This window comes from Limulus polyphemus, unplaced genomic scaffold (assembly GCF_000517525.1).
Source record: "Limulus polyphemus unplaced genomic scaffold, Limulus_polyphemus-2.1.2 Scaffold1962, whole genome shotgun sequence".
NCBI lineage: Eukaryota > Metazoa > Arthropoda > Merostomata > Xiphosura > Limulidae > Limulus > Limulus polyphemus.
Window position 1 is genome coordinate 30,468 of NW_013667572.1, and position 14,664 is coordinate 45,131.

The 14,664-nt window shown below is 33.6% G+C and overlaps 1 protein-coding gene across 1 annotated transcript in view; it reads left to right on the forward strand.

The window, feature by feature from the left end:
- The first annotated feature begins 3,438 nt into the window (after positions 1–3,438).
- The window catches only part of LOC106465497 (protein eyes shut homolog), a 164,851-nt gene continuing 153,625 nt past the window's right edge, over positions 3,439–14,664 (forward strand). Inside the window, exon 1 of the mRNA XM_022393410.1 lies at positions 3,439–3,760. Coding sequence (XP_022249118.1) covers positions 3,439–3,760 — 322 coding nt within the window. The remainder of the gene's footprint in view (positions 3,761–14,664) is intronic.

Genomic DNA, 14,664 nt, shown 5'->3' on the forward strand with positions numbered 1-14,664 from the left:
GTATAAAATAATGATAATAATCACCCAATTGTGAAACTTGTATTACACCGAGGAAATAAATAGAATAATAAGAATGTGTCTATGACATACCAAATACATTTGAATTATGGGAAGAATAAAGTAGAGAAACAGAATACCATAAGTCATAAAGGCAGTAAAATCAGCAATAAACTGGAGGGGCACTCAATAGAGTGCATATCTCTGCCACGCAGCGTTTATCATATTCGGCTCTCAAAAAATATACATATGTGTCCGTATGTCCGTCGTAATTAACGGACACAGACCATTTATGGCAGGACAACGATAAATAACATTCTGCATATGTCCACCAAGTTTTCATGAAAATCTGATCATTTCTGACTGAGTTATGGAGCAAACGTAGTGTGAAAAATCGATCCCCATGTTAACAGAGAGGGGTTTTTTGGTTATTCGTTAACAGATAAGGTTTTTTTGGTTATTCGTGACCTTGCTGTGACCGTAACCTTTGTTTTTGACTCTCCGAAACTAATGACTTCTAAGTCTGGTCATAATCCAAATGTATACCAACTTTCTTCCAAATCCATTCACCCGTTTTCGAGATATCTTGCTGACAAACACACCAACAAACACACACAGGGGTGAAAACACAACATCCGTCCACCTTCGGTGGCGAAGGTAATTAAAACAACAATAAACTGCTTAAAAATAATAAGTCTCTGGCATTCGAGCAGCATTTTATAAACAAATAAAATTTGACAAATGGAAGGTTAATTATAATTATAATAGGACATTTGAAAAGTAAGAATTAAGTATATCGCAGAATCGATGTGTTATCAAATTAACAGAAAAGAAAGGAAGCTAATAATACAAAATGGAGACCAATAGCTTTATTAGATATAGGCACGAAATATTTATCCACATGCCTTGATTTGTTGCTGACAAAGGTTATGCCATTTTTAATTTTTCATAATCAAATCAGGTTTGTTAATGATAGATTTATTGGTGAAAGTATAAGGCTACCAAATGATTTTATATCTTACACACGAGAAAAAATGTAATAAATATGTTAATGATAGTTGAACTTGAATAAACTCTTCCATTTATGAAATTTGTTTTTCTGGAAAACTTGAGAATGTTTTGAAGTTGGAACAAAATTAACATATTACATTAAAGTGTGCTCTATTGTGTATTGAACCGAATATTTTGATATTAGATGTTGACTAGAAGAATGTGATTATTTATCATTCATTTTACTTAACCTAAATATCAAATATATTAGATGAGCAGAATAAAGGTTTAGATACCTTCTATAAAAATCGGTTCTTTTTTTTGTCAAGCAAAAAGCTACACAATGAGCTATCTATGCTCTGCTCACCGTGTGTATCGAAACCCAATTTTTAGCATTACATGTCCACAGACTCACTCTGATCTACCATAGGGATAAAAATCGGTTCTGAAAATACTGTATATAGCGATAAAACGGTAGGTTACTAGATAGTAAAGTTGTTACTCAAATATCAATTAGTATCAGTATAATAATTGAAAAAAATATTTATAAGATTTTCTATAGATTTATAAGCAATGGCCAAGACAAAACAAAGAGAACATAAATGGTATTTTTCATTCTTTATTTCTATGAAAGAATAGATATAAAACACAAAGTTTAGAAAACAGAATGATGTGGATTAATATATTATTTAATAATATTTATCATGCCTGCATAATCTCTCCTTGATGTTTTTAATTTTTATGGACAAAACTTAAATATAACAAATATATATAAATTATCTTTTCTATATAACAATAATTAAAGCATAAGACCCCATGTAACAAAATTTAATGTTACGACCTAAAATATATTCACAAGATGTTTGTGGAGAAATAATTGAAATAAAGACATACAAATTTGTTTATTTCAAGAGTTTACAAAATTGAAGCTTGAATGTAGTCTATGATTTGCATGATCCTCAAATTCTAAGTATGTGTAAAATAAAAATGTGAAACAAGTGAAGTTTTCATTGCTACCATGTTTTTCTTTCCCAAAGCCTTTGGAACTTGAAAATAAAAAAGAGTATAAATTAACAAGGTGTTTATATATATCTCGAGATAAACTTCAAAGTTTACTTCCAAAATTGTAATATCTAAAGATGACAAACCCAATATGCAAACATGAGTTCTCAGTATAGCTTTTGCATTTGCAATATTTTAGAAGGAAGCCTAAGTTTAAGCCATGTGCTAAAGCTCTTTTTCTAAACATCATTAAGTTGAATGGAAGATAACTTTATAATGACATCGTCAAGTTTGCTTAGAAACATTTACGCATGGTTACAAAAAACGCAAGGGTTGTTTGGTCCTACATTGCTCTAAAACTTTGTTAGAATTCTCATTAAGTTACTCTTTAAAGTACTTAAATTTCAATTTAAAGACAAAGAATTGTAAAAAAATAAGATTTTAATGTCATTATTCAAATACTGAAAATATGTTACAATAAGCCTACTCGTTTAAAGAGAAAACAATACTTCAAAACATTACAAGCCGCTTCTGTCATTCGACGCCCAGTTTGTGTGACTTAGTTTCTCATATAAATTGTAATACTTCCTTGTATTGATTATTTCTATTCTCGTGAACTGAAATGCTATTTAAAAAATAAGCAAAATCTATACGTATTTTTCGCGTACGCAGGTCACGTTTGTTTTGCCCTTACGAAATATTATTTGCGCATGTGTTGTCTTTCGTTTCCTTGGCAACCTAAGATGCTAACTTTCCACGGTGGCTTGTACAACCACATTTAAACCAAGTCGTATAGGTTACAGTATGATTATATTAAGCGAGTGCAGTAAAAATTAAACAATTCTGCTGCAAAAAACTAAAGGAAAATTGGTAAGTTACAATTTCGCGCTTTCTAAATCACGGTTCGAACTGTAGATTTGACGTTTATGCAGTAACTACTGTGTTATTATTTTGTGTAATATGTAAGATAATTCAGTGCTTGCTTCCTTTGTCTTTTGATATGTTTCATTAGAGAAGTATAAGATTCATGTTTAAGATATTTTATGAAACTGAGTGGTACAGTCTATACAATAAGTACTGTAAGTTCTGTTAAAAATAAAAAAGAATGTTTGAAATCAAACTGTTAAGAATAATTGTTTAAAATATGTCCTACTGGGTTGTTCTATAATGTTTTCATTAATCTAAATTTCTTAAATTCATTTAACACTATGATATGTCAAATACGCATTTGATACTTGTTTATGATTCATATAATTTTTTAGCAGGTTTGTCTTATAGATTTGTGTTTCCGTTGTGGATTCCCTACGGACTGACATATTATTGAAAAACGAAGTAAAAATAGAATTGAATATCAGAACATAGCCTGTGGCAGCTGTAATATAATGGTATATATCAAATGATATCGGTAATGTTGTTGCAAGCTTTCTTCAACAAAATAAAACTTTCAATATGACCCGGAACATAACAAATTATTTCTTATTAGCTACAGCTACCATAGTAATAGGAATTTTCGGGACAAAATTTGTGATCCTACAGACTATATCTAGTAACACCAATTTCACTTCTCCGTGTTCACAAAGACCTTGTCTTCACGGTGTGTGTCAGGAGACTGGCTTAAACAACGAATTTCGTTGTTTCTGTGTTAATGGCTTTACTGGACTCAACTGTCAGACGAACTACAATGAATGTCAGAGTTCTCCTTGTTTGTATGGTGCCACATGCGTGGATTATGTCGCTAGTTTTAAATGTGTTTGTTCTGAAGGATTCACAGGTTGGTTTTTATTCGTTTTTAATCAGCATACATAAACTTCAGTCTCTTCTTAAAAATTTGTTTTTATGATTATTTAACTTTGATTTAACTATATAATTTGCATTTTGTTTCCAGTTAAACACGTACGCGGTGAGCATGTATGGTTTTTTTTGGTAACCGTTATTAGTTTTGAGTTTTTAAATAAAGTGAATTATGTATGTTTTAAGTAGATACTTTATAAGTTCCTGGAGTAGTCTTTAAGATAGTGATAAAATATATCAAACACACTAAAATTATCAGTACAAATATTGAAAAATAATATATCCAAACAAAAAAAAATTTTAATGTCAACTTGATCAAATCCAAGAAATTAAAAATATGATTATTTATATTCTAAAACTGGTCATACTAAAATTCAAAAGTTCGATTTTTTTTTCATAGGTATCACTAGCGTTGTAATTAAACTATCTATTTTAAGGTGTACACTTAGTGAGCTAAGATGTGATATACTAATTTTAATATATTGTATACACTATATTTGGATGTATATGAATGCTATAAACAAAAATTTTACAAATTTTATCTTATGATGTAGTAAAAATGGTAGAGCTACCACATTTCAAACTGTAATTTAGCGAGTCAAACTTAATATGCTAGTTCTCTCTTAGACGTAAATGTTTATCGTTGGGTAAAAAATATGTATTTCGTTCTAAAGTCGTGTCTTACATTACGAAGCAAGTATATATAAGTTAACTGATGGTGTTTATGCGAATATTATTCATTTAGTTTAAGCACGGGGCATTAGTAACATTAACAGAGCAATACAGAAAACTTGGGACATCCTGTTTTTAACTGTTCACCAATACTATATTGATTATTTATAGCGTTTGGGTTAAAAAATCATATTTATATTCTCAACAGTAATAACATAACTAGAGTTTACATGAAAGAATATGGCATAACAGAAGCAAGAAAAGACATATAAAAAGGAAAGAAAATTATGTCGAACTTATATAGACTTAATGACTAAGCAGAGAGCGTGGCTTCAAATTTAAAGACACAGTCGTCTCTTGGTATATCTAGACTGACATTAGAAAATGTATCTATAAACCAGTTTTCCCTCTCCTGTACAATTCCCCGGTAGGATAGCAGTAAGTTTATGGGCATAGAATGTTGAAAACCGGGATTCAATTCCCCTAGGTGGACAGTGTGCAGATAGTCCATCTTGTAACTTTGACAAAAAAAAAAATAAAAAAATCACTTATGCTACAGAATATCGTGAAAGGAAAAATATAGAAAGTTTATTGTACTTTATAATATGATGTCTTGCGTTTTATCTTTTACATTGAGAAAACACTGAATGTAATAACAATTGTAAGATATTATAATCTTCAAATGTCAGATTTTTTCTCTGGAATAAAGATAAACGTATCCCACTGTTGTGAACCTTCTCAAACCATTTTTAAGGTGTAAACAACACACCAATTAAAATTAAACAATAGTCTACAGATGTTTAAACAGCACAGTTGTAAGCATCAGTAGTGATAAACAATTTACAAAACATAAGTAGAACAATAAATAGAGCCAATAATAACATAACTAGAGTTTACATGAAGAAATATGGCATAACAGTAACAAGAAAAGACATGAAAAGGAAAGGAAACTGTGTCGAACTTATACAAATTACCAGACATAAACAGAACAATAAATAGAGCCAAGAAAAGGAAAATAATTACAAGATATTTAAATCCATAGTACAACTTTGAAGGAGTCCTCCTGCACACTTAAATTCGAGCGCTTTGTCTTAATTGCAATAAACTCTTTTATTCGAAAACTTTGTTCAGTATCAACTATAAATAAAATATTGATTATTTGCTTGTTGTTAATCATAAAGCTTCACGATTTATAGTGTGATAAGCCATCAGAGATACCGCGGAGCCACCGGGGGCTAAAATATTGTTAATGTTATTTTCGCATAGAATATTTAGAATAAACTGGTGAAAGCTCACTAATACATTGGGGAAGACATCTGATGTGTATCTTTTGGGCTTAAAAGACACCTATGTTGATAATTAATAATTTCTGTACTTTCTATATTTCATCTTGTACCAAAGATTACCTATTCTTGTTTGACTAGTAAAATATATCAATGCCCAATCTGTGGGAGCACTTTGCTAAGAAGTTGACCATGTTCATTTTTAAACACAAATGATTCATTTTCAATGTTCTGAGAAAATTAGAGTTATTCGGCATTTTCAATAATGGAAATGGAGCTAAAATTCTAATAACTCTTATTGACGAATGGCAAAGACTAATTACTTTTTGATAACACTTGCTTGATATACGAAAGTTTATGTTAACAAAGGTAAAATATAATCAATGTGCCAGGCTCTAGAGATTAAAACTTGACTAAAATATTTTGACAATTATAAACAAAGCTATAAAAAATTGCATATAATCCGTGTAACTTTTCTTAGGCTGACAAATAAGATTAAAGCCAGTCTGAGTACATTAAATAAGTTTTAAAATAATATATATTCAAACACTTTCAAATTTTACAGCAAATTAAATGCTAGGTGGATTCTTATTAAGATATTTAAATTAAAAGCGGACTTTATATTAAGTGTTAAAACTATAAATCCGCCAATACGTCTAATGCAATACAAGGGCCTAAGTAAAGGAGGTCAATTTGTTAATCAATATTTTAATGATGCCATAAGAATAAATTAGCCAAACTGAAGGCTAGATAGAGAGGAACTCAAATCGAACCATTAATGTTTTGCATTAAACATTGTAAAAAGTAAAATGACAATCCTTCAAGCAATGTATTTTTAGGGATGCTTCGAAAACTTGCATGATATTGATAGGCAAGACTGGTTTCCAGATCAATAGCTTCACTTCAGGTAATATTAGAAAATAAGAATTCTACTTCAAAGCTACCCGTGGGAGAACATTTTAAGCTGGTAAAAAAGGTAATTTCTGAACGGTGAAGTGTGTTAGAAATGAGCTAAAGAATGTATTAAACTAGTAGTATGAAAGTATAATTTTCTTTTAAACCGAAGTAGAAGTCTGAATTTTTGTTTACTTAGAAGCACTGAATCATACGATTGGCTTTTCTCACATAAGGCATAAACATAAGAAATGAGATTAACCTTATCAAAACAGTCTCATTCATTGAAAAAAAAACACTCATTGCCTTCATTAGCTTTAATAGCAATAATTCCATTAAGGATTTAAGTTCTTTTAAATAATCCCATTCAATTTCAAGTGGGGGCGAACTAAGGGTTAGACGGGCCAAGGGCTAAATTTTTCTATCGGACCTATCGTTAACGCGACTAAAGGATAAAAAACCTAACCCTCAAGATATGTTTTCTTTTGAAGATAATGGGGAAACAGTACTCATAGAATTGCAAGACTCATCTACAAATTAATGAACAAAATCAGATGTTTCTTGAATATGAAAAGTGGTGCTCTAATCTAGACAAAATTTGCATTTGGACAACAAAGTATATAGATAGAAAGAAACCACATGCATATGAACTCAACAACTCACACATTCATGCACACACTCACACACACACTTAGACCATACTGATATTCACATAGTATGCCCAGCGGCGGTAGTAGATCATGACATCTGTACCTGGTTAAATTACTGTCTTAATGACTCTTTTTGTAGCAAAGACATTTATGATCTGTTTGGTTTCAAGCGATTCTAACAAGTCATTTACAATGCACAAAAGTGTTAGTGCTTTTAGTATATCTTGGCACATCATTGACCGAAGTGTGTTATTTATCCTTTTTAGCATCGATAATGATCTTTCTCCTGAGAAACTGCTTGACAGGAAGTACAGGTACATCCTTAAGATTATCAGGACGTTTAGGAAAATTGATTTTAGAGATTGGTTGCATATCATTCTCAGCGTAACTTTGTTCTTTGGATTTTGGCGGTCTTTCAATGAACCCTGCCTTACAGAGGGTTGCAAACTGAACCTCTGTGCAACTCTCCAAAGTCCATAGGATACGTACTAATCAGCTTTACTGTGATACTGTGGAGGCCCTCTATTGGTATGGTCTCTAAATTTTATAGAAATCCAAATTTGCAACTGACGTTTTCATATGCCACTATTCTGTTGTCTAGTTCAAGTGACAGTTTCTCAATTATTGTTAAGAAAGTCTGAATTTTATACCAAATAGAGGGTGAAAAATCATTGTCCTCAGCATCCCTTTCATCACATCGCATTCTCTTCCGTTTCCTTGATCTTTTGACCTTATATGTCTCGCATCCTGACAATTGTTTACCCCTTTCCTCATATTTCGGAAATGGATCTTGTAACTCCTGCACGAATGTCGTGAGAGATTTTAATAGATGAGAAGGTGTACTGACATCCATCAGGGAGGTTTGTTATGAACGATTTGTTTTGTGAAACTTCTCCAGGTTAACTCTATATAATTCTATTATTATGCCTGTTTTTAGCTGTTCCAATTTTAGCATAAGGTTTCTTGACTCTAAGCACAAATAAGGCTTTTAACAGTCATTGTCTGTAATGGAAGCGAGGAAGCATTATGGCTTTATACCCTATTTTTAAGGCACACGTTGCATCTGAATTGGCACCCTATCTTGTGTCTGATAACATCTTTATCATTGGGAAACGTAGTTTTTCAAGCACATCGTTTAGACACTTCCACGGTTGGAATAAAAAAAAACGCATAAAGTTTTGCACAAAGGCAATGAATAATCAAGCTTCAGTAAAGCAGTCCACAGCACACATTATTCAACCAAACTAGGCAAATAAGCACACCAAGGAACATAGTCAGCTAGGAGATTCTCCTCTTTGATCATGGTTTGCATGCCAACATATTTGCTGCTCATATTGGATGCATTGTTGAAAGACTGCTCACGGCAATCTTATATCATCCCTTTCAAGGAAATTAATGAGAACTCTAGTAAGTTCTGCCCCTGTATGATTGCTTATCAGTAAGGAGGTGACAAATCTCTCTACAGGGCCAACATCTATAGTGTATCTAAAGGTTACTGTTCAGTTAATCCGTGTAGTATATGTTTGGAGTAGAATTAACAGACACTGAGTAATACTTGGATGTTTTGATTTCCTGGATAATGGTGGTGAGAACTACTTTTTGTAGGAATTCTATGAATTCGTCACAAATGGTTGAAGATAATTGTGAAACATGTCCTTTTCCCTTATTTGCACGTTTTTCAATGTGTTCAGCAAGACATGCATCATACTCAGTCAATAGCTCCAGTAATCCTAAGTAATTGCCAATCTATGCACTGAGCCAACTACTTCATCACTTCTTCTGAGTGCTAGCCTTCTGGATGATAGAAACAAACTTTATGACTGAGAGAATACGCTTCAGAAATTGGTGCCAGTATTTTTTCTCTGACTCCATCTGTTCTTTTAAAGTTTTGTCAATTTGTCTGCTTTTGGTTTTACGAATAACCAATTTGGTGATGCAACTTTGATACAGTAAGCTTGTTTCATGCCAACTAAAGTCCCTTGCAGCATGTTTCCAGTCAGAGTAATCAGTTGTTGCTAGCAAAGAAGTTTCCATTGCTGTTTAAAATAATTTGTATATAATGCAGAAGACATTACACTTCGATAGAAGAGATAAAAAATGGTCTTTGAGCATTGACATTTATACCCGAAATAGATTTTTTTTAGATGCACTGAAATCCGCATCCATGTACTGGCAAAAAGTAATTTATCTCCAATGCACACACACACACACACACAAATGTTTCATTTCGTCAGAAACTTGTGTCAATGTCTCAGTGTCGAACGTAAAATTTATTTCCTCCTGTTGGTAGGGGCTCGATTCATTTTGATGAAGTTGATGATCAACAGCATCGAGGGTTGTAGTCTCTACATGATAGTTTTTAGTCTTGTTTTTGACACTTTCTGGTTGAGGGCAATAGCTTGATTTGATATTATGAGGTTGATTGTCATCAGCATCTGGAGATTTAGTGTCTACATTGTTGTTTCAACTATCCTGGCTGACGAGAGTTTTACTACTAGAGGACGAAGCCCATAAATCCGTTATCTTCCTTGTTTTAGCTACAACTTTAATTTTTTTCTTCCTCCTTCTGTATAACAGATAAGATAAACACATACTTGTGCGCGCTTGTGTGTGTGTGTACGTGTGTGTGTGAGAGAGAGAGTGATGTCAAAACGAGCTACCTAACAGTTTTGGAACAAATGATTGCATAACACTTTTGGTACTTAACTTAAAATTTTCAAATTTTATACTTGGATGGCTTATGTTCTCTGCCTTCTAACTAATGATGCTTTTCATGTTGTCAACAGATTATTTACAGCCGATAAATGGGCCAATGTAGGCCTACAAGTAATAATTATGTTCAAAAAACACAAACAATTGATACAATATATAATTTTGGTTTGTTTTGAATTTCGTGCAAATCTACACGAGGGCACCTGTGCTAGCCGTCCTTAATTTAACAGTGTTTGTTTGCTTGTAATTAAGCACAAAATTATCCAATGGGCTATTTGTGCTCTGCCCACCACGGGTATCGAAACCCGGTTTCTAACGTTGTAATTCCACAGGCATACTGCTGTGCCATTGGGGGGGGGGGATTTAACAGTACTAGACCGGAGGGAAGGCAGCTAGTCAACACCACCCGCCACCAACTCTTGGGCTAATTTTTTACCAACGAGTAGTGGGATTGATCGGGACATTTTAACTACCCCACGGCTGAAATGGCGAGCACGTCCGGTTTGAGGGGATTTGAACTCACGATTTGCAGATTGCGAGTCGAGCGCCCTACTTTACCTTATTGGCGATGATTAACTTTTACCTTGAATAAAAATTCGAAGAATGAAGAATTGAAAGACATGGGTATCTTCAATCTAGTCTAGCAAGTTAGGTCTAGTGATATTCTAGGCCTACTACTTGATCATACGATAAGAAACGGAATGTCGGGCATAAGTCGCGAGAAAGGAATGTGTCTGAATGCGTCATGAAAATGTGGAGTGAAGAAACTGTGATTGGCCGAGTCCCATCAATCAATTAGCCTGACTAGGTCTAACCTTGCTTAGACCGAGCATATCTGCATTGCAAATTGTATGCAAATATGCAAGATCAGAGTGGGGCTTGTTACGTATTACACTTTATACGAGGCGAGCCTCCAATTTATAGCGTAACGTATTATAATTTCGAATAGCCTGAAACTGAGTTAAATGATAATTTAGATTTAGAAATTAAATAAATGTCGACATGTATTCAATTTATGATACTTGCCAATAGCCCCCGCTTTAATCCACCCTTGGTTAGGTATAATATAGGGCTTCTTGTTATGGTTATAGTTAAGGATGAACTGCTTACATTGATTCTAATATGTATAAACGTTTGTTTTTAACTTTTCTTTCCACGAGTTTCTGTTTAAAGTTGTTGAAGGTGTGTTTCAAAGCATCTCAGAAAATCAAAAATGGTCAGCGATAAGTTTGCAGACTTAGAACGCTAAAATCTGGGGTTCAGTTTCCGCAGTGAACATAGCAAATTAGACTTTGCTCTAAAACAAACAAAGAGAAAATTACCTGAATCAAGTTTTGAAGGTGGAGCAAAAAAATAGATTTATCACGGAATTATTGGCGAATGTTTTGTTACAAGGTCTGGTAACAAATGGTATAAACGTTAGAATTATTTTTAGAAGTTATGACGATAATTACGAATTTGTAAAAGACGATTAACAAATTTCACTGAACCCTGAAAATACTAAAGCTATATAATTCACTAAAGACTATTGAAGAATAAAAAATAAAACAATAAATACTGAAAAGATTCAAAAACGTAAAATTTGATTTTTCTGTCTTTTACTTTAAAAGTAATCAAAGTCTATAGTCTGATTAAGTCACACGCCACATGCCAGTTGCCATGTTCGTTACCAACCACTAAGCACGCAAATGAAATAATGAACTGTTCATTAGCATGTAACATAAAATATATTGCATGCATTTTTACCCTTGTTTAAATAAAAAAAGTGTTAAGATGGTAATATGCTTGTTCCTAACTGTAAATATTACAGCAAGAGAGACTTTTTGTCAGTTTTTACCTTCCTTAACTCCCCTCCCCCAATGGCTCAACGGTAAGTCTGCGAACTTATAACACCAAAAACGGGTTTAGATACCAGTGGTGGACACAGTACAGATATTCCATTGTGCAGTTTTGCTCTTAGCAACAACAACAACAACAACAAAAAAAAAGCAAGCGAACCTTCCCTAACGACTTAAAAAAGCAAGATGGAAATGGAAGCAATCAGGTAAGTTATTACGCCCATTCTGTATTTTCTTTATTTAATTGATACTATGGTCTTGAAAAAAGTAGTATGTTAGTTACCATATTTTACTGAATTTTCCAAGCGATCAGATAGTCAGTTAGATTTTCTTGATTCCCGTAAAAGTCTTCTTCTTCCGTAGCTTTTTCCCGTATCTATACGGGGTCGCTAATTTCGGTTTTGGCAGGGTTTTTACGGCCGGATGCCCTTCCTGACGCCAACCATCCTCTAATTTAGCAGTGTAAGACTAGAGGGAAGGCTGCTAGTCATCACCACCCACCGCCAACTCTTGGGCTACTCTTTTACCAACGCATAGTGGGATTGCCCGACACATTATAACGCCCCAAAGGCTAAAAGGGCGCGCATGTTTGGTGGGATGGGGGCGCGAACCCGCGATCCACAGAGTGGGAGTCGAGCGTCTTACCCACCTGGCCATGCCGGGCCTTATTCACGTAACAGGGTACACAAGACATATTGTAATTACATGAAATTATTGATTCTGCAAACAAACAAAATCCCTTGAACTTATATAACTTTCTTTTGTCTAATTATGTTCAAATACTTCTTCCAATGTGAACCTCTTATATTTAATTGAGAGAGACGAAACAGAGTGAGACAAGAGCTTGTCAATCAAGAATATATACTTTTATCGTGAGTTACAGCCCCAAATGTATTTCTTTTAAGTCGTTTTACTTACCTGAGCACCATAAACGTTATTCACCACTGTTGCCTGTGTCTTGCCTTTGATTACATAAATTTCGAATTTTCAGCATCTTCGCAATACTACAAGTTTTGGCTCGTCTGAGAAATTTGGAAAATCATATAAGGAAAACTGTTTAATATAGACACAAGCACAAGAATAATGTTTAAAGTTTCTTATAGCATATGCACATGAGTTACACACAAAATCTCCAGTTTGTGCGCAATCTCCTACAGTTTTTTTAATTTTGCATGAGTAACCTTTATGAAGGCTTTTTCGATGCGTTGGCACATTTCATCCTTACTCGCAATTTTATTAGAGTAAACTACGTCCTTTATGAACCCACCCTCCTCCATAAAAATATAAATGTAATGTCCAGAGAACGCGGGGGCCACCATGAAAGCTATTCATATGTGTGACAGCAGCATTGGAAATGTTTTCTGGTTCAATACACCATTTTACTTCTATGTGGATTTCAATTAACGTAGCTTTGCTAATCAATTCATTAAATGGGTGAGAGTTCAATGATATTATCTCCCAAAAAGCAATTATTTGATGGTTTTATGGTAATTTAATATTTTCACGATATGTTTCCGCATCTCTCATTTGAACCCCAGATCTCACGCATATCAGGTGAGTGCTCTACTAAAATGACCAAAAGGTCAACGCTTTAGAAATGGCTAGTAAGGCACTTTTTTAACGACCTAAACTACTACAGTTCAATTAATTTTATTGAACATATATGGTATATAACGCTCACCTACATTATCAACGAATTGTAGTTTAGACTACTTTCATGTTTTTCGTAAGAATTAAAATACATTTATGTAAACCCTAATAGGACAAATTCTTCAAATAATACAAAAACATATATAATGAATTTAATCAAATAGAAAGCAAAACTATTTAACTAGCATCCAAGGACATTGTTTACAAATTGTTTCTTGCTCCATAGTTCTTTGTAACATTCAGTAAACTAACTACTTCTCAAAACAAAGTAAGAAAACAGGAATTTTGGGGTAAAGAATTCTCCCCAAGGATGTTCTGGGACAGGAGTTTCTCTTCAATCTCCAAGGAAATGCTAGATAAAACTGGGTTTTTGGTGAAATGCATGACAAAGAAAGAGGAATTGGAACTATAGGTAAGATTTTAGGAGAGAAGGGAAAGAAGAGGATAAGAAGTAGTCACTTGGGTAAGGAACGATGTAACTCTTGGTAAGAACCTTGGTTCAAAGAGTTTTAGTACATTCGTTGGTTTGGTACTTTTTTTGATGATTTTTGTTTTCTGCTTGACGTTGATCTTGACGGGTTTTTTTTTTCCCTGTAATTTTGACACTTGATAGTATGCCAATTTTCGGATAATGGGTAGTACCTAACTTTGGCAATATATCTGTCTGCAACAGTCTTTAGGGTTTTCGGCACCCCAAGAGATGACTGCTTTACGATAAGTACGATAAGTATTTATTCTTTTGCTGATTCGCTTTTAAATTTGTAAATCGATCGCGTGATTTTGCGATATAGGCACGTACGAATAGTCTCGATGTCTATTGATTTGGATGTGTACGAATAGCCTCTCGTTTTTTTAATGTTCACTGAAATTTTATATATATTGCGAACTGTGGTATCTGTCCGAGCGTTCGTCTGTCTCTCGTTTGAAAAGCTGTTTTTTTTTAAAGAAATTAATCACATAAAGCACTCATTTATTCACACCAATAAATTCCCACCAGCTATAGTTGAAAAGCTCTCCAACATTCCCCACAATAAAACTCAACTCACGAACAGAATTGACACTAACAAATCCAACAACAGTACATTACACTGCAGTTTACCTTTTGTTCCTGAAACCAGCTCAAGAATTATCCACACTTGGACTAAACTAGCCAGTAAAGACAATATTCCTGTCAACGTCAAATTT